Source organism: Python bivittatus, unplaced genomic scaffold, assembly GCF_059951505.1.
Source record: "Python bivittatus isolate LINGU-HERP-01145 unplaced genomic scaffold, Pbiv_v1 ctg000020_np1212, whole genome shotgun sequence".
Taxonomy (NCBI): domain Eukaryota; kingdom Metazoa; phylum Chordata; class Lepidosauria; order Squamata; family Pythonidae; genus Python; species Python bivittatus.
Window position 1 is genome coordinate 57,770,057 of NW_028277030.1, and position 21,909 is coordinate 57,791,965.

Below are 21,909 nucleotides of genomic sequence, written 5' to 3' on the forward strand. Positions count from 1 at the left end.
TGTAGAATACAGAGAAGACTGGGACAACCGACATGCTCACTCATTAGCGCCATCTCCCATGACTCAGAGGCTTGACATACATCTTATCTAATGGCAAAAAAGCAAGTTGTGAGATAACTAGAATTCAGGGGGAAGAAAACTCACTCTGAATCTGAGTGAACACAAATAAGAGCTCATTATCAAATGTACCCTAAAGCAAAAGAAGCAACTGAGTCTTTTCACTGCTGCCCAGCAGAGATTTTCTGAGAGACTTGGGACTGTTTAAGGACAAAAGTGATCACCCTGAGGTGCGATGTGCCCCCACTCTCATGGCCTTCAGGAAGAGCCTGAAATCCTGGCTATGCCAGATGTCCTGGGGGCCAGATGGGGGCTCGCATCGATGGAAGTGGCTTGTGGGGTAATTGATTCTGCCCCCCCATCATCCTGACTGTTTTTAGTTCTTTATGTATAGGGTTTGCTGTATAGCTTGACCTTTTAATTGATTAATCAATTTTAATTGTATATTTTTAAATTGTTTGTGGGTTTTAATTTTGAGCCACCCTGAGTCACCTGTTGGGGGAGATGGGTGGCATACAAATTTAATAAATAAATGCATCATCATCAGACTCTGTTGTACCAGTAGTTCAATGGGTACAATAGGGCAAGGCACTGCCTGCTCAGATTTCTTGGGAAGAGTTCCAGGTTTCAAAGCCCAAAGACAGGACAAAGTGCTTCAGCAAGTTTGGCCAACCACAGATTTACCTTATGGGTTATTACATCTGGAAGCAGATGCTCAGCTGTGTTAAAGCTGGGTTAAGGAGGTTTCAAATTCCTCTGTACAAGGACGAATGGTCCCAACCACATTAGAAAGAGACCACTCCTGAGAAAAACATACAGTAATTAGACCAGATAACTCAACCTAAATAACTATAAGCCAGTGTCCAACAGGCATATCTTGGGTAATGGGCTTGAGCTTGTGATAGCTAATCATATGCAGATACTCTTGGATGAAACAAATTTACTAGATCAGCTGCAAATAGGATTTTGGTCTTGGTTGTCCTGTTGAATGAACTTTGCAGGAGAGATGGGGAGTGCACTGTGTTGATTCTCCTGGATTATGGCGGGGGAGCTGCCCTGATAGAGTTGGAATGATGCAATGGTCTCATGATTAATGGGGTTTTCCCATGGGCAAAAATCAGGCTCAGTGTCACACAGACACCCAAAAGTTTCATACCTAATTAAACACTTGCATTATAGCTATAAACATATAAAAGGGCAGAAGCATTAAGTATTAGAGGAGAAGGTTGTTGGGCATTCCTGGAGTTGATTTTGTACAGTGTGAACTAGCAATACTGCATGTTTCAAGGAGGAAGAATCTGTAGTTGGAAACCCAGCAGGAGCAAGCAGGACCTAAGAGAGAAATCTGCTAGTGGAAAGGACTGCAGTTTTCAGAGAAAGTCAGCAAGTACAGTTTGACAAAGGTGCTGGAATCCAAGATGCCTAAAAAGAGTTATTTTTCCCTCTTCGGGATAGAAGCTGAATGTGGAAGAAGTGAAACAGACAAGACTCCATTTGAAATTGTCTCTATAGAACTGTGTAAGTATAGCTTGTTAAGCTAAGACCACTATATATACTAACTAGTGTATATATTAAATAAAGAACTCTGTGTGAGTGTGTAAAGTTCCTGTCTGTTTCTCCCACCTTCCAACATAGCTCTCTCAGCAGCTTTCAGTGCCAACAAGCATGGTATCTTTTTGGGAAGGCTGTGGATAAAACATCTTTACAGTGATTCCCCTCATATGCTGGGGAGTTTTGCTCAACATCATGGCATTTATGCTGTGGCATTTTGCATTCTGATTTCAGCCCTCATGATTTTTACCTTTTATATAAAGTTGATGAGATCATCTGGACATGTAAAATGTCATCAGTATGCTGATGATGCTCAACTTGACCTTTTTTTCACCGGCTCAAGGTGAGGCAGTGAAACTCTGAAGTAACGCCTGCCGACAGTAATGGACTTGACGAAAGCCAACAAACTGAAGCTGAATCCTAAAGTCCAACAAGTGTGGCTACAGCTCTAGTGGAACAGAGGCAGCACTACAACAATACTGCTTGCTCTGGTAACATGAAATTATTGCAATACATGATGCATAGGATTGTCCTTGAAGACAGACTGGAAACTTCAAGTTAGAATAAAATGCTGCAACAAGAGTAAGATCTCGAACAGAGCAATGCCATTACTTGATGATCTTCATCTGTTCCCAGTTCACTTCTGGAACCAATTCAAGATGGTGATTTTAATCCAGAAAGCTCTTTATGGCTTGGGACCACAGTATCCCAAGCATGGTCCTTTTCATATGTTCATTTTTGTGCCTTAAGATCATTTTCAGAGGCGCCCCTTCCAGGCTGAGGTATGGCAGGAGATTACCCAGAAACAGGCCTCTACCCTGAGTTTGGAATGTTCTCTCCAGCTACCATCTTGGTAATCTTTTTGGTGCCAAGCACAGACCCTTTTTTCCCCTTCCCAGGTCTTTTAATAATGTTGCTGCTATTTTAAACTTCTATTGCTGCTCCTTTTCTTGTTTTGTTATTTTATACCTTAATTGTATATTTTATATTTATAATGTATGTTTAATGTGTGTTGTAAATTATTTTAACTGGTTTTATCACAATCCAGTTTAAGATTTAAAAAAAAATAAAAATGAGGTATAAATATTTTAAATAAATAAATTTCTCAATTTCTCTCTGGTAACATACCAGACAACAGGGCATGCAAAATTACTTTTTTTAAAAAATGGAGATTAAAGGAATATCTGCAGAAGTGGCCCATCTGCATATGAAAGATCCTATTCAGCCTATGACTATTATTCATGCATATTACCACTAAGCTAGGTATTCTTATCCTACACATGGGCAATTAGTTTCCTTATTAAAAGTGAAGAACTTTAAAACCAGTTTTTTAAATTTCAACTCTTATGTTTATACGATTTTCTAATTTATCATGATCACTTTGAATGTTGTTTCAGTCTTCTCTCACTGAAATCAGATAAGCATTTCTTCCAACTTGTCATTCAAATCATAAATAAAAGTGTTGAGGTGTAGCCCATTACCAAATTCCATAGCATCTCATTCACTACCTCGCTCCAGTTTGATGAGGAACCATTAAGGACCATATGCTTACAACCAGCTGCAGATCCAATAGCCATTTCACCTAGCCCTCTCTTAAGGAGTTTGAAAAATGAAATATGGAGGAATACTTTGTCCAAAATGTGGCTGAAACCAAGATACACTATACTCCCAGCATTACTATAATTTATTATGGAACTTAGCCAACCAAATAAATGTGAAGGCTATGCCCGATGGTTCTTAAATAATCACTGCATGTTTTCAAAATGCTTACAGATCCCTTGCATATGAAAAGTTCTAGTCTCTTCGCAGATATCAATGACAGACTGACCGATTTGTAGTTTCCCAGATTCTCCCCATCCTTCTAAATATTGGGACATTTCCCCTCCAATAATCATTAGGCACTACAATCATTCTCCAGAACTATCCTTATTTAACTTTAACTGACTTTGCTGAGGAAGCAGAAGTAATGGAACTTCAAGAGAAAGTGATAGCGTAATGATTTTAAGGAAAAAGGAATTTCCTGGAAAGACTATTCCTGGAAAGTTTGTCTCTTAACTAATGTCAGGAAAAATGTCTTTAACATTTCATGTCTTCTTGAAAGAAGCATAATTTCAGAAAATAACATAAATATCTTCTCTTTGGTTGAATGGTCAACAGGAACTAGACTGACTGGTAGGGCTGTGCAAAACATTTGGAAGAGCGTTTCTCAATATATATTAATAGGATTAATACTGGGAAAAGACTGAAGTAGATATGCCTGCATCTGCATGTGGAGACAGCAAGGAATAGCTTTCAAAATTATCCCACGAGCCTTGAAAAACATAGCCCCTTTAGCCATTGGAAGAGAGATGCTTTATTCATGCTACGGTGTTACAAAGCCCTTCTTTCAGATCACATCAGATAATCCTTTATTCCTGATCACAACTTTGATCACAGTATTGCTTTTATTCCTTTCTCTAGCTACTTTTTTAAACCCAAAGGCTCTCATTAACATTACTAAATTTATTCACTTGCATTTCTGAGTAAGTGTGGATAACTGTACTTCTCTTCTGCCCTTTTTATTTCTGTTATTTTTTTAGCAAATTATATCCTTGAATTGTTATATTCCAAACAAAGAGATCGTCAAGTCTCAATAAACCTACTACATCATATTTGCTTTCTTGTATTGAGAATTAAAGCTTTGGTTTTCAATTAAACACAGTTTCACATTTAATTTCACTGTCAGTGCCTCGGTGAAATAAAGTATAACTATATTATTCAAGTCTGTTTATCACAAAAACTCCTACAAGCACAATATGTTTTGCATTCTCAGATTTCTGATAGATACTAACAAGTAGGTTGACTAAGTCTTCAACAGTGTCTATCCCTTGCTCTCTCTCAGACACATACATTCTCCCAGCAGTATCAATCCACTGACAAAGAAATAAAAATAGACAGATTTGGCAGCTTAGGATAGGAAGTTACTGAACGGTGAAGAATGAGGATAGCAAGAGAATATTTTAAACCCAATCTATGCCTTTCAAGCTGCTATCAATGTCTTTATAGTGAAATTTACAGGTGAGATCAACTAAGCAGATAGATGAATTCCCATGATTACAGCCAGACAGAACAAGAAACAGGCAAGTATCTTTTAAAATGTATTGCTCATTAATAATTACCTTCCCAGTAATGACAAAGAGTGCTAAGGATTGTATAACCTCGCTGTTATTTTTTTTTTCAACCCAACCTGACTTCTTGGAAAATCAGTCTCACGCCACATAAATGTACAGCTCCTGCTGGTATAGGGGTTCGAAAGAATTACAGAAGCCCTGTTCTACCTGCTTGTCTTATCTAGTGTAAGTTTATAAACTTTACATTTCAAATTGTAAAGTTTTAAATGCAGCTATCTAAAACATGATACTGTCACTCTGACAGCTACTCTCCTAAACCAATCATATACCCACACAAAACTAGTAGCAATAATCTAGGTAAGAACCTATCTATCCAAAAGGAAGATTTTGAATTCAAAATAATGTCTCCACAAGGCCATGTAAAAAAATCTCACTTGAGGAAAAGTAGACAGAAAAAGTTATAAACACATAAAAATTCAGTGAGATGCCTAGCAACCCCATCCTATAAACATTGAATTGCCAGTCCAACTGAAATCAATTCTGCAATTCTCTTGGCAGTAAATAAATGGTCACTATGACCATTTTGCACAGCACTTTCCTGACAAATTTGCTCAGACTCGCCACAGTCTTGACTACACGTGGGCAGAGTCTGTAGTGATGACCACTGTCTTGCCCTGTTATCTGAGATCTTTGACTTGTGAGCTCTGAGGAAGTGGAGAGGGTGCTGCACAGACTATCCTCTGCCACATGTAAGATGGATCTCTGCCCATCCTAGCTGCTGCAGGGAATGGGTGGAAGAATCATCACGTGGACCCATGAGATTGTCTATGTTCTTTACATAAGGGGAAGCTCCTGGCTGCCTTGAAAAATGCTATGGCGCATCCTTGCTGAAGAGGTTCTTTCTCAGTCTTGTGGTCTTGGATAACTATCTTCTGATCTCCTTTATTCTTCTGGGATAAAGTTAAGATGGTGGTGGAAGATCAGCTATGCAGCACCCTAGAGGAAGCAGATTATCTGGACTTTTCCAGTCTGCATTCAGATCTGGATATGGGACTGAGATGGCATTGGTTGTTCTCTTGCTGACCTAGGTCAGGACCTGAATGGGGATAGTGCAGGTCTCCTTGTCCTCAACAGTTTTTAATACTATTGCCCATGACATCTTAGAGAATTCTCTGGGGAGTTGGGGACTGAGGCACTGGTTCTGTTTTAGTCGGGGAAGAGAGGTTAGTCTAGTGTCCCCTCACTTATAAGAATCACCCCTTGGCCCTCTGCTTTTTAACATCTATATGAATTCCCTGGGGGAGGTCATCCAACAGTATACTGATGACTATATATTGCTATCCTAGTTTGTGGGAGAGATGCTGTTGATGTTGTATTCCAGTGCCTGGAAGTTGGGAGAGCCTAGACAGGAGAGAACAGATTCAAAAGAGAACTCAAGCAGAACGAAGTTTTCCTTTGTTATTCTTAGTCAAGAAGCACTACCCATGCAGGAACAGGTTCATGATTTGGGGTCCTTCTGGGCTTGTGGCTCCTGCTTGAATATTGCCTATTGAATCCTTACATGGTGCAAGAGGACCTAGCAACAGTAACTTGTGCTCTCATCATCACCCACATATACTACTCCGATGCACTTTACATAGGTCTGCCTTTAAAAACTAACCCAAAATTACAATTACTCCAGAATTTGTGCCATATTATACCTACAGGGGCCATGTACTGGTTACTCGTTCAGTTTCAAGTACAATTTAAAGGTCCAATGTTAACCTATAAAACTCTTCATGGCTTGGCACCTGGGTACCTACAGGTGTGTCTCCTCCAACTGGATTGAGCCTGGTCTGTTAGATCATGCAGGGAAGGGCTCCTTGTAGTCCCACAATTCTGGGATGTCAGGAGAGCTGAAGCCAGAAGGCGCTGCTTCTCTGTAACTATGGAATGGGCTCCACCAAGATCAGACTGGCCCCCTCTTTGATAGCTTTTAGGAAGATATTAAAAACAGTGCTTTTTTGTAGAGCCTTTCTTGTTTTTTCATTCCTACTTTGCTTTTGCAAGTTGGATTTATATTGCTTTAATTCTTTTGTTTTTTATTATAACATTGTAACTGCTGAGAGTCATGTGATTCTGGTAGAATAAAAATTGAATAAATATCATACACCTGTATTACGTATTTGCAAAATAAGGAAGGTCTGTATTTACCTTCCAAAAGCCACATTCCCCAAAATGAGCAGAGTCAAGAAAATTTAAGTTAAATTAATTACTAATTAAAATTAATTGCCTATAAACAAGGCATTTCCTTTACAACATTAAATGATTCCTATTTGCATACTGCAACCATTCTCTAATATACATTGCTCCTTCATACCCAGAAAACATTGTACATACTATGTACTTCCCATTTACCTCTTTTTTCCAGCAGAAACAGCAAAAGAACTGCAAAAGGAATGTGATGGGGTAAGAACTATTAAGAAAAGAAAGAGTGGAACAAAACTGCACGCAGATGAGGTCAGGAAAGAAAATAACTAGGCAAAGAAGGAAAAAAACCAAAAAAACCCTTTTAGGTATTAAAAAAAGTTAAATTCCAAGTAGTGGCTAATTTTCAGGCTAATTGATGTTGGCAGCTATTTATATCTCATGCTAATTATTCGTTTTCAACAGCTTCTTATCATCTCACCTCGCCAGTTATTATTTGACATAAAAAATCATGGCAAATAAAATTGTAAAACTAAATTTATGTTATAACTGTACTATTAAAGTCTCTTGCATCCTATGGCATCGCAGTAATGATTTCATATTGCATTGTTCATTCCAAACAGATAGAAGATTTATATAGTGCCATGATTAGCAGTTTTATTCTCTGTGAATTTATATAATCTCCTGCTTAAAAAAAAAATCTCAGTAGGTGGTAATCACCACAACTTATGGCAACAACTTGGTTAATTTAATTGTCCTACAATACTACAAGTAATTGGAAATTATCAGCCTTCATGTAACCTATAAAGGCTTTGCTACATACACTGTATCAGTTTGTTGTACGTGTATGTAATTATTTATATATACATACTTTAAAGTTAGTTCTAAGGAACTTTGAAGCACTACTCCTTGTTGAAAGTTAATAATTATACAGTCCTAAAGGAATCTGAAACAAATACACATGTAGAGCACCCGTAACGGAAACCTTCAATTGCCACAGTCTGTTATTTAGTAAAATGTTATCATTATGTCTATAACAGTATCAAAGCAATGTCAGTGATACTTAAGGTAAATAATATGAACGTCTCAGAGACTGTGGTTAAATTAAGGGCAGCCATTAGAATTACACACACATCTGGAATGAAGCTAGATTTATTTATTTTTATATAGTAAGGTTTATTACAATTTTGTCTAGACAATAGACAAAGATTTTGGTCACAAATAGTTAAGGACAATTTTCCTAATCATATGTGGGCAACAACCCATGTCTTCCTCACATCCTTTCATTTGGCAGGATATGTTGTAAGGAATAATGGAACTTTCCTGATCTCCTACGTGATTAAGAGCAGCATTATTTCAGGAACGAGGGAGAAATTATGGCAACTGTTTAGACTGAGTCTCCCACACAGACTGCTTGGGAATATCTTAAACCTCCTTCGTGGTGCTACCCACCCCCCACAAAACTAATTGTATTTGTAGCTTATTTAAGTTGCCTGTTTCTTTCTCTAAGTGTTTTCATTATTACAAAACAGTATAATTGGCTTAGGCACAGCATTACAACAAATATGCAGATGAACCATATTTCACCTATGAGCAGAATTTTTTTGCTCTCTTGAAGGAAAACATATCAATTAGCCTAGAAAGGATTCTGTTGGGACAACTGCACTTACATAAACCAGCCTCCAACACTGTTATCATTACTTGTATCAGGCAGTATGTAAACCAAGAGCCAAAACATAACTTGGGGTCTGGGACAGCTATAGATGATACCCTAGGTTTTCAAAAGATTACTGGAAATTGCGCAGAGTTCTGGACTCTTCCCTGAACTATCTACATTGCTTTGTTTTCACAATTCCCTGTCGTACCTTCTCTCCCCCCAATACACACACCTGACTCTTCAGCAGAGTATAATCCACACATGAAAAGAGGGAGGAGCAGGATATGGGCAGCAGAGAGAAATGTTTTCAATCAACCTGAAAGAACCTCCGACAGCTGCCCATGTATACAGGCAATTAAATGCCAGATAATTCTTGAACTGAAAGTTCAATAAGGAATAGTGCACGTTAAGCCCCACTGCCTTTTTATCTGTTCAAAAGGAACTGGAAGGAGAGCAAGAAAAGCAAAATACAGCTGATCATGTGGATTTCGTATTGGGAGCTGAGGAGTGTGAATGCATCTGTGGGTGACTGCTGCAGCCCTAGTGCTAATGCTAACCAACTAAGATCAATTCTACAATTCAGTCAAGTTCTATTTCTTTCTCTTTCTCTCTATATTTCTACCTATATATCTATTTTCAGGAGTGGGTGAATGGCTATTTTCCCCCCGACTTCCTTCCTAGAACTGTCTGAAATAATTCAAGGAGACACCTGTATCTCCTTTCTTCTCTCCCTCTTCTCTCTCTCTCAAAAAACAAAAAAAGGGGGGGGATTTTTCTGTCATTCATAAACTGGCAATCCAGCCCAAATGTAACACATTTTCCAAGCCTAGTTACTCTACTTTTCCGGCAAGAAAACCTTTATAAGAGAGGAGGCTAAACAGCAAATAAGATGTTCAGGGTAGGCAGGAAGGGATAGGAAGCATTCCAGGTTAGTTCTGCTCTACCCGTGGCAGTCCCTCTTCAAGGGTCTCTGCCTCACTGAACTCTGGCTGCTTGGTTCTATTCTTTACAGTATATCAGCTTCTAGAGTCAAGATAATGGCTGCATGTACACTTTATCAAAACAGACTCAAGATAACCTTTCCTTATTGTTATGAGACGTTCTGTCTGAATTCCACAAGCAACTGTCCACACAGTATCCAAGGAGAGTTAAAATTTGTATAAAAGTTAGGTAAGTTGTATAGTCATGGGCCACCTAGTGAGAGAGAGTCTTAGGAGAACCCTAATAGACAAAGATATGATTAGTACTTCCAAGAAGTACTTCTACTTCCACTAGTATTCTATTTAGCCAGTGTTTTTCATTTTCAAAATCAGAGCCAATATGGTGTAGGAGTTAAGGTGGTTAAGGTGCCGGACTAGGAGTTGGGGAACCCATGCTCTAGTCCTCTCTTAGGCATGGAAGCCAGCTGGGTGACTAGGCAGATTAGGCTGAGAGGAAGTCAAATGTCTGATTGTCATATCACGAGCTGATAGCTTTGCTCTAAGAAACTGAGAGCAGGCACACTGCAAAACAAGCGAATCCTACAACCGAGTGGGACAAATGCTATGAACAACAACTTATTTTTGAAATCAGACTGCACTTTATACACTTAGAGAATATGTTCATCAGAAAGCAAATAGTAGAAGGATGAAGGGAAAAGCAGAATTACAACTCAAGGACTCAAATCTGCAATACAGTTGCACTACAGTGATTAAATGCATGGTCACTTTTTTCTACAAATAAGCAGTTTAATGGTTCCTTTGTTAAAAATGGTAGTTGATGGTTTTACAAAAGAATAAATGATTTCAAATCCAATTCAGTGTAGATTTGTATAAAAATCTGGGATAGGAAAGAAGCTATAAGAAGCTATAATTTTACAGAAGAAGCACTGACATTAAACTTCAGATAATAATCTAAATTAAACTCCAGATGAATAAAAAGTGTTGCACATTAACAACTTAATTAAACTTATCACTATTTTAAAGCTAGAACAAACTTTTGTTGGGGAAATGATAATTTAAAGTTAAATGACTACATTTTAAGTCTATAAAGACCATTGCAGTCAAACGAAACCAGTGAGGGACACATTCGGTTTATTTGGGGTTGTACTTACTTGTACCAGGGGCACATGAATCTCACACTTCCCAAGAACATCAGGAGGGAGCAAGTTGGTGTTTCCTCTTCCACACTATTCTTAGCACCATGCATTTTCATAAAGCTTTTCAAAGTAGGGCAAAGTAATAAGAATTTGCTCAGTGGCTCTACTGTTTGGCAAGTCACAAATAGTAAGGGTGAGCAACACTTCTATTAAAAACAATATTCATATATTCTCTTACCTGGTATATTCTAAATGGGATGTAGCGAAACCCATTATCTTCTGCAGGATACTCCATGAGTTTCCGATTTATGGCCCAAAACTGTTCAAATTTGTCTGAAAATAAACAGGGATTACTAGAATTAACAAAAACTGCAAAATTCCAAACAACTATGTACAGAAATACAGGGAAGCAAATATAAACAATCTGACTACACTGCTATTGTTTCATTTATTTCACATTACATCCATATTCTTATGAATGGGAGGATCATAATTAAATTATTTTAGGATAATTTATTCTTCTGCAATCAAATATATTAAAATATGTTCTTTAAGACCAGTTAGAACAACACTTCAGCAACCTTTTCGTAGATAAATACAATGTGGTGGTCCTAGTCTACTGTTGCTGATAAAGTTTGTAAATGACTGGACAATTTGAAATATGTTGTTGGGATCAATTTATCTCTTGAGTAGTAGCCAATTAATATGCCACTTTTTGGGATGCCATATTTGCCTCTGTATTCGTCATATGATTCTACTTATGATAATTAGCTGTTTATTAGGTAGGTCTGCTGTTGTTTTCCTCATATATATTTAACAATGCTTAGGATTCACTCAGTTTTGTTATTTTATTTTTTAAAATGGTATACACTACTTTCATAAGGCAGCTAAGAGAAAAATAATTTACATTTTTATGTAAATAGAAAATAGAAATATTTTCTATTTAGACAGAAAGGTGAGAAATAAAATGGAAATTCCGGAGTGCAAAATTTGATTCTCTAGACCAACCTATCCTCTGAATGTGATAGATGCCCTCCCATTTAGCTATGAAAATATTTGAATGAATCTGTTAATAGAAGAATGAATCATTTAACACTCATAGTGAAGTTGTACAGTATGTTTATTAGTAAAATTTGTCTCTAGCAACCTTAATAATCTTAAATCAAGCATCCTAAAATGGAATTGTTTCTGCAGGCATTTATATCAGGTTATGCTAAATCTGTGGCTTCAAACATGATGCCAAGCTGCATGAAAATACCTTCTCTGGTACCCATCAAGCTTTCCACCACATTTTTTATTACTACTACTACTATTTTAAAAAGCCCAGGAACCTGGTGTGCAGCAAAACAAAGCACTGGGTCCAGCTTTGCCTTTATTTCTAAGAATGTTTCATGGCTCCAAATGATTTCCATAACTTTGATGGATGGCTGCAACTCACTGGTTTGTAACTGTGCCCACCTGCCCAGACAAAGGATAAGCAGGAATAGAGGCAGAGGATGGCAGCTATTTTGTGAATAGGCAAGACTGCTTTCCGTCAGCCATTTTGCAAACCATTTTTTCTGCCATCAGGAGATACTTTTTATTTTACTACATTTTATTTTTTGGCTTTCCAAAAATGTTTTTAGAAACTTCAAATTTTTCTTTTTTATTATATATCATTTTTATTAGGGATTTTTACATGAGTTTAAATTACTTAACTTCTCTTTATATATTCATGTTTGAGAAAGAGAAGAAATATAAAAGAAAAAGTACAAGAAACAATACAGATAGAAAAAGAAAAAAGAAAAAGATATTTAAATAAATTTTCTTTTTGGCAGTTACAAACTTATTGCCTCTCCTCCCCCCTTATATAATTACATAATTCCCCTTTTCCCATATTCAACCCTTTTTCATCAGAAAATCCAAAAATCACCAACTCATTTTTTCCCATTTTCAGCAAAAAGTCCATAGAGGGTTTCCAGTCTTCTATAAAAGTACTTATTGTTTTATCTCTGATCAAAGAAGTCAATTTTGCCATTTCTGCAAATTCTGCCATCTTCACAATCCACTCCTCCACTGTGGATATTTCAGAAACTTAAGAATTTTTCAAGTAACTCTGTAATCCGCCCAGGCAATTTTGGTTATAGGGTGAACTAGCACAAACAAATGAAATACCCTGACATAATCTTTCCCTGAGGCTTATAGGTATTAGGTATATGTAATATATGTAAATATATTAAATATGTGCATTATTTAACCCAATGTAGCGCTGGCGAAGGGAAATCCCACACTAGGCATCTCCAGTGTGGGGTGGGGGTGTGCTTCAGTCTCCCCTGGTGACAACCTGCTTGAAGCTCACTCAAGCTCCCAGAGGTTTGCCAACAGACACAGGGGAAGGCAAGGCAGTGGCTCTACCTTTGTGCCTTCCCAGTACCAGGCAGCCAAAGCTCCTGGCCAACCAATCTGATGGGAAGCAAGTTTATGTGCCACTTGTTTGAGCTATTTGGTGAGGAACTTTGGCTTGTGTATGTTGAGAAGGTGGGTGGGATCCCACTCTCTTACAACACCTTTGCACTCATGAACTGAAGGTCTGCTACAACAGGAAGCTTCAGCTTCAGGACATGTTGTAAGCAGTTGAGAAGCAGCTTAGACTGGAAACACTTTAGTCAGTGATGGGATTGTGGAAAGACCCTTCTCCTGCAGCACCAGCCCAAAGCAGATTGAGGCCACCCAAAGAGCTTCACTGAGACAAGTTAGATTGCCTCTTGGTTAAAGAAAATGAGAATAATTTGCCTCCATGGCCTGAATCACTTCTGATAAGTAAATCTTAGTCACTTCATACAGGCCTATTGGCTTGTCCACTAATATTTCCAGACATGCCCAAATTTTGTAGATAATAGCTAAGAATCAGAGATTAGACCTCATAAGTATTGGCATCCTAACTGTGTAATGCCCTCATTTAAAACATTATGTAATGCCACTTTACTATCATTCTGGCTTCATATTTTTCAAGGCACTTGAAAGCTTTATAATTTAAATTAAAAGCATCAGTTGTAGATAGGTGTCTTTAAACATGAATTTGCCCAAAACCTATATGAGGTGGAAGAAAGAAATAATATAGGTGAAAACAGCTGTGTATGGTAGTGCTGAACAGTATTTTTATTTTTTCTCTGATGTTAGTTACATTTTCCCTACAAGAATGACTTTCAGTAACAATATTTTTGGCAGGCAAAAACAATCTCAGGGAACAAAATGCAGAGGAGAAGCAATGGGTAGCTGGAGCTAAGCCTCCATTTCATCACCCTTCATCTTTTTGCATTTTAATGTTATGACTCTGACATTTACATTTTTAAAAACATATATACCAGCACCACTTATCTGGTCCTGAACTTCCTATTGATATAGAACCCATTTTATTATAAATCAAAAAGATTTGATAGTAGTACCACTTTAATTTATTGATGTTTTCTCATCAGTTGAAGGAGATGAAGTGCAATGGTACAAATTTCACTCAGAAATAATTTCCAGAGAGCTTATTGCCATGGAAATACAAAAAGGATTGAAGCTCCAGTTATTATATACTATCAGTTTGCGCAACATATATTTTCTAAATAAGTAAAATACTTCCAAATAGGCTCTTTCAAGAGAAGAAAATATAATTAAACACAAGATCTAGAATAAAAAGGTGTAGTAGGTATTTCTATTATCAAGGGTGAAACTTACTATATATTACTATAATCCTTTTGTTTTTAATGTCATCCACATTTTACTCTATCAGAACAGTAAACTAGCAAAGCGATTAACATGAGGTGCCATTTCAGTCTCCTTACATCAGTCTTTGCTGTGTAAACTCCCACCGCTTGTATGAGTTTCTCTACAAATTCAGGAAAATGGTAAAATAAAAAGGAATTTTAGAAGCTTCAATATGCCAAGCAATGAGTTACACCAGAACTGCATAGGTAGAAAGACAAGTGTACAATCTTTCATAGAAAAAGCAACTTGCAGATGTATCATTAACCATGAGGCAGTTGTAACAACTGCTACTTTCTTTTCTTTTTTGTGGTCATGAATATTGTTTCACAGAGGAGTTTAACATCATCCCATATATAATGAAAGCCATACTGAAAGATACAGCATGTATTTTAAAAAGTTATCTTGGTTTCATAAGTTTTTCTTATTTCTCTTTTACTAATGGCTCAAATACAAAATTAGCCTTTGAAAGTTTTCAAAATATTATCTGTTGGGTTCTACAGGTGCAGTTTCCAGTGACACACATTGAAACCTATACAACCAACATTTCTGGGCAACCTCTTATCTTGGATCATCATAAAATTCTCCAAACAAGCCAAGCAACATTTCTGCTTCAAACCTTTAGTGTTAAAAATGTTAGATAAACTGATTAAACAATGCTAGCAGTGAAACCTTAAACAACTCAACTCATTTTTTAATTGTTAATACTTTCAAGTGCCCTCTTTCCACACAGCTTTTCAAATGCTAAGCTATTACAGATTCCAATAATTCTAATTTTGCGAGATGAGAATAAATTAAATGCATGGTTGGAAATAAAAATAGCCTAAAACACACACCATCTAGACCATTATCAAAGATTTAAATCAGAAGAACAGAACTACTGATTGATAAGGCCTCTCTGCTCATCCTGCTATTCATTCTTCCCTGTCCTCTGCAACCTGGTGTGATTGATTGTTGCTTCAAAGTGATCAGTACCATCAGTTATTCTTACTCATCTCAGCAGCCCACCACCAACTATCTGCAAACTACTGCTTCTCCAGATAACACAGATGAGTTTGAAAATTTGTGGTACAACACAAAACATTGCAGAGTGAGTTTGAAACTATGCTGTAACCAACTTGCCCTTCAATAGGGCCTGTGAAGCCACACATATCTACTTTTGTCTCTTTCTCTCATCTTGCCATTATCCCTTCTTTCTGGGAACTAGCTATCCCCGATTCCTAGATAAATAAGCCCATACATACTATAGGTTCGCCAGGAGAAATTATTATTATGATTAACTTGCATACTACCCAACTCTCAACAACTCTCCACAAATAAATAAACAGAGAGCTGAATAAAGCTCTCAATTTTAAAAAAAATCTGCCCTCCTGTAGCATATGATCTATTGTGCTTTGCAAGTTTGATTTTTACTAGATCTATCAACATCTCACTACCTAAGTGGCATTTCGGTATGAGAGATGAAAAGATTATTTGCCATGATCTATCACTTCCTAATCAAAAGTCAGCTTAAAAGAAGATAGCAAACTGTTAACCTGTGGATCCCTTGTTACAAAGTGTTCTTAGCAAACAAGACTAAATTATGTCTGAATAACTTATAAGGACACTGATTATAAAATGTATAACTTGCATCCCACTTTCCTGAGTTCCTAAAGCACAAACAGAAACTGGAAATGTCTTGCACTATCCCCTAAGCCCCAAGGCTTTTTAAATGACTGAATATAGATTCAAATACCTCACTCAGAAGTGGCTCTTACCATTCTGCAACCCCATCCAAAGTTGCTTATGATCCTTTTTTTGCATTTCATTGATCACTTGACTCTTATGCTTCAGGGCATCTGCTTCTTTTATACAGGCCATGAAATGAGCTTCAATTACTTCCTTAGAGGGACAATGCAGAAGATCTTTTTCTGGAAAGTTCTAGAAGTATAAAATTATAATCAAAATTTAAAAGATACTCAAAAATAAAGAGAAACCAAAGAACACTATTAGGGAAGTGAAAATTTGGCTTAATATATTAAGACACAATATGCTTAATGAGAGAGAAGAGATGTCATACTTTACCAAACTTATAACTCAGCAATGAACACACTGGTTCATACCAACTGGTCTCCAACAAGGAGGAGGGACTAATGAGCTCTATATTTGTTGGGGAGCCAACTTTCAGTATGCAGTACCGAGGTTAGTATGCAAGACTATAGCTTATCAGAGAAAACCATGAATTGCTCTTAATATGTAAAGGATTCCATTCTCTGCTTTCTTCTTGCTGAGCTGATGAAGCCATCTCAGGGTGACCGGGGGATGCTGCAACCCTTGTAACTGCGAGCCGGTTGCCTAGCGCCCAAATCGCAATAACATGACCGTGGGGGTGCTGTGATGGCTGCAACTTCGTGGACTAATTGTAAGTCCCTCTCGTTTAGCACTGTCACAATTTTGAACAGTCACTGAATGAGTGACCATAATCCGAGGACCACCTGTATGCCAATGGGGACAACCAACATGTTGGGTTTTTTGCCTGGGGAATACTCCTCAAATTTACACCTGATTATCATGTCACTGATTTGAATACCTGACTCAACTTACCCATTGTCAGGCTTCTCCCTGGCAAACTGGACTGGAACACATAAAGAGTCACACAAAGCCACAAGGGCTTCTAATTTATTGTAGATAAGTACAGGAACCATTACAAAAGAATTTCAATGACCATTGTGTATCAAATGCTATTTTTGTTTACACTGCAATCAATGTTTCAATTATTGCATCTTTTGCTCTCCCCTCTTCTGTTTAAAGGGCTAGAAGCAATTCTGTCTGGGTGGGATATACCATTTCCAGCTACTTCTTGTTTTGGTACTGGCCATATCTAGTATCAGTCTGTTCACTTTTGATTATGTGAAAACTAGTTCCCTTACCTCTTAAGAGAACTGATTATGTTGGAGCTTGGCATAACTTTTCCCAACAAACACAGTAAACCTTGGTTCAGTATGATCAATAAAGACAGAACACACTCCACTATTTTGGAGATCTGTTTAACGAGAATATCTTTTTTTTTTCATTTTTCATTGTATTTTATCACATATTTATTTAAAAGGTGCCTCAATCATCCAAAGTATTAAACATACGCATTTTAAAGTAACAAAACAAGCAGCAGAACAGTAATACAAACCATGAAACAAAATATATTAATATATCAGGGAAGGGAAACACCATGAACCCCCAAGAATAATATCCTTTACTATATTCTTATTAACAGGGCTTATATGAAGCTCTGATGACATTCTAGGTCACAGCATTGCAGAATTATGAATAGTTCCAAAGAGTTTACAACTTCTTTCTCCCTACTGTAGAATCATATTAGAAAGACCTTTTAAGTTAAAATCCAAGAATCTTACAGACCCATATTCTGGACTGGATTCTACATGCATACCAAGTTGTCCTGAATATACACACAATTGCTTACATAACAAACCATGTTTTTACTTCACTGTAATTTGTACCACTATTCTGTTCCTTCCACACTTTACTCTTGGAACTCAATATACCTGAAAGGCTTCCAAATTATTCTTCATTTCAGTGCAATTGAACTATAATGGTATGCATGAAAATGGGTAGGCAAATTTTGACAAAAATATTTTAATAGAAATGTTTATGTACTTCTTTTCAGTCCCCAGATAACTATTACAGCTACTTACATTTTTTAAATGATAGTGAGACTGGAGAGCATTAAAAACATACTACTCTGAAAACAAATGATAATATACAAAACCTTTACTTGTTATCTGTTGATATTTACCACTTCCCTACAATTCCAGAAATTAAAGCACAAATCCTGCTTCTAATATATAGCTTTGAAGTATACATTAAAGAGACACATTGCAAATATACCTTAAAATGTACTGTGATATTCCATGGAAGGGTTGCATTTGAAGCGTGAAGATCAAATAGTAAACCAATGGGATAGTGCCTAAAAGGAGCGAAAAGATAGTAATAAGCTGCACTGCAAGAATTGTAACAGCACACCACAACTTGTTTTATGGTGCCTGGAGCCCTGAAAATGACAAGCAAATCAGACTTGGCACACTCATTTTATTTATTAAAAAAATCCCCCTAATTGTTAAAAGGCTGGATGCTTAGACTCAATTTCCTTTATAGTTATTATGCCATCACAATCCCCATCATGCTATGCTCTGATATTGAAAAAAACTGCTAAAAATGTGCAATCCCATCACAAAAAGATTAATGGTTTAATACTTTTCATAAACCTTTAAAACAAATAGCCTAAATTAAAAGCCATGTTCATCAACTACTTTATATCCCTGATAGTCCAGTACGTAATATATTGTGTCTGGTTTTTTTCTATTTTTACTGTATTTTATATTGTTTTTATTGTATTTTAATTAATATTTATTGTTGTTTTATTGTGAACCACCCAGAGTCACTTTTTCGTGAGATGAGCAGCATCTAAATTTGAAATATAAATAAATAAATAAACAAACAAACAATCATTGTGCACAGAATGGAGTCATAAGTTTGAAAATCAGTTGCATGCAGAAAAAGATCAAATCACATCCTCGTACCACTAAATGCTTTCACTATGGCCCAAAGAGCGAATGCTCACATATCCAGCATGATGGCTGCTGCCAATGGCAGCTACCCTAGTGATTCTGGGAAAACAATTCTAACCAGTAGAAGAGAATAGAAACAATCAAGCTCAGAGAACCCCAAGGACTCCACAATTCTAACCAGGCCATTAGTCAAATTCATTTTAGCAATAAATGTTGAATTCTTTTCTAGCACAGCTGTGAGGAATTGGAAGTTTCTGCTCTGATTTTCAACTGTTTATTGTTTGCAAACTTGGAACCGTGCTTATTTTTTTCTATGGTTTAGGACAATAATCCAGGATCAAAAACCATGATTTAAATCTGGTTTCCTAAACTCATCTTTCCCCAGTTTGAGTCCCTTCAGCTATTTGATGTACTGTACACTATTCTTAACCATCAGCCATGCTAACTAGTTCTGCTAATAGTTGACAAACTCCCGAAGGGATTCAGATTCAGAAAGTGTGCCTTAATCATGCACTTAAAATTAGCCACTTTTTATCCAAATTGGTCATAATGAAAAAGTGTGCTATCTGAAAAATGAAAAGAAGAATTTGCATGCATTTCTCTGGCACACCAGAAATTCTATATTTACACATATTTTGACATTCCTGGTTTGATCATTTTAATAAACAAAAGCAGTTTGAGCAGAAAGGAAGGGCCATATGCATCCTCTCAACTGAATACAAGCTGCTTTCTGTTGCTTAGTTGGCAGTAAAATTCATTTGCTTAAATCAGATAAAGTGACATCACTCTTACAGAAAATTAGGTATATTAATAAAATAACCACACCTCCTCTCCCACTATCATTTCCAAAGATGTCAGACCTTCAGATATACTAACATCATAGGCATAACAACAGAATTAAGCTGAATGATAGAGAGAGAAAATGATTTGATTGGTATCTCCAGATAAAAATTTAGTTATCAAATTTGACATGCCTATGAACACACTTCAATATGTTTTTAAATAAGAACTGAGGCAATAACACATTACTTTTAGTGGGAATCTTTGGGGAAGCAGCAACACAAGCAAAAGCAGCTACAGATGTACACATATTCATTTTCTAAGTTAGTTTAGTCTATGAAACATTCATACCCCAGAAACAAAAATCTATCCACATCACACTGAGGAAAGAACTCACTGCTCACTGTACCACCTTGAAAATTCTTTTACATCACTTGCATAAGTCAAGTATCAACTGCACAGCTATCATATGTTACTAAGAAATTACAGGGGTCTGGTGTCAAGAATCTGAAGTTGATTACAGCAGCTATATTAAAATATCCAAGATCCATAATTTTATATGTAAACTACCACCAGCACTACAAGGCTGCATCAGATTTGGATTAGTAAAAATAACCATTTCTCTATTTTACAGCACCATTTTGTCAGAGAGAACTCTTTACTTATGTCTTTTTGGTTTTCAGTAAAGCAAAAGTATAACAAATTTGTGTCTTATTAGGATTCTATCAACCACTGTAAAAAAGAGAGAAAAAAAACCCTACTATTAGATTAGCTAAAATCCTGCAGATACAGGAAAATTTGCAATGGCTTTACAGGAGAAAAGAACCCAGGTTAAAAAAAAAGAGATAAAACGTTGACTCCTCTACATATACAAAGTAAAGTAAATCAAAGGCTTCTTCTAAGTTAACCTTCAACTCCAAAGAGACATGTTGTCTTTTAGATTTTTCAGAAAGTGGTCAAATGAAAAATTCTAACCCATGTCTAACCTCATGTTCTGAGAGTTTTACTGGTAGCACTTGTCAAACTTCACGGCTGATGCTGACAGAAACTGAAAGTGATAAATACTTAAACTAATAAAGTAGGGAGATGGATTCTCTAAAGCTGCAAGATACACTATTAGACACAAGATTTGCCACAGAAATCCTACTACTATTCAAACCTTAATTTTGCTCTTGTAAATATCTTAGCAAAAGATACCGCATAAGGCTGCAATGTTAGGATAATACCCTCTCCAAAAATAAAGTTGTTTTTGTACTATTATTATAAGACAATGAAACTTTTACATTACAGTAATGACACACAATTTCTAAGATCATATATTTTGCATGTAATTACATAGCTGTAGAACTGTATCTCTGTGGTAGGCATATTTTTCATGATTTCCCTACTAAGTGTAGGGAATTTTGAAAGTTGTGGGATTTCTTAATTAATCTAGCCCTCTTGTCAAACTTGAGATAAATGACTTTTTGTAAGGCAGACATAATACCAATTATCAGAATAGGAATGCATCATGGGTTTTTTAAGAAGTGAAATGGCATCATTCACCAAAATGGAATCTACTATAGCATAAATATGCACATAACAGACTCTGAAGTCAAGATCGATATGAAAGAGACTGTTTTTTCACAACAAAATGGCCAAGAACTAGACAGATCTTGCACATCTGGCCATATCCTCAAAAATATACTGAGCGTCATAAAACCCACAATTCATCCATAAAATTCTTGTTAACAATACAATAAGTGAACATTAACATTAATGGAAGAAATATAAAATTAGAGTAACAAAGCACAAGCTAGAATTCCATTCTAATTGGGGGATCCAATATTAATCATGGAGCACAGACATCATTTATCAACTTCAGCCTAGTAAAATAGTTCATACTTTTTTACTCATTTAATTTGTGTGATCAAAGGGACCTACCACACACAGGAAAAGCTAAACATGACATATATGATAAAAGTACTGTATGTAGTTATTTAGCACCATCTGCTGGTTATGATAAACTAAAGTCTGGTATCAATACACACATCCAAGAGCTATGCTTTCAACAGTCTGCTTTTTGTTTTGGTTTTGGTGTTAAGCTTCACGCGCTTAACACAGCCTTTTCTGAGCCAGAGAAATACGGAGTTTTCAAATTCAAGGAAGGTACCTATACTAGTCTAGAAGAGTAAAAAAAAAGTTGCAAGAGTGTTTCAG

General features: G+C 36.6%; 1 protein-coding gene across 2 annotated transcripts in view; it reads right to left on the reverse strand.

Moving 5' to 3' along the window:
* Window positions 1-21,909, reverse strand: part of ATG5 (autophagy related 5) — a 43,910-nt gene that overhangs the window by 11,766 nt on the left and 10,235 nt on the right. For both annotated transcript variants that reach the window (XM_025164896.2, XM_007425422.4), the window contains exons 4-6: window positions 18,251-18,329; window positions 16,126-16,288; window positions 10,878-10,972 (exon numbers count right to left, since the gene is read on the reverse strand). In XM_025164896.2, the coding sequence (XP_025020664.1) occupies window positions 10,878-10,972; window positions 16,126-16,288; window positions 18,251-18,329 (337 nt within the window). The remainder of the gene's footprint in view (window positions 1-10,877; window positions 10,973-16,125; window positions 16,289-18,250; window positions 18,330-21,909) is intronic.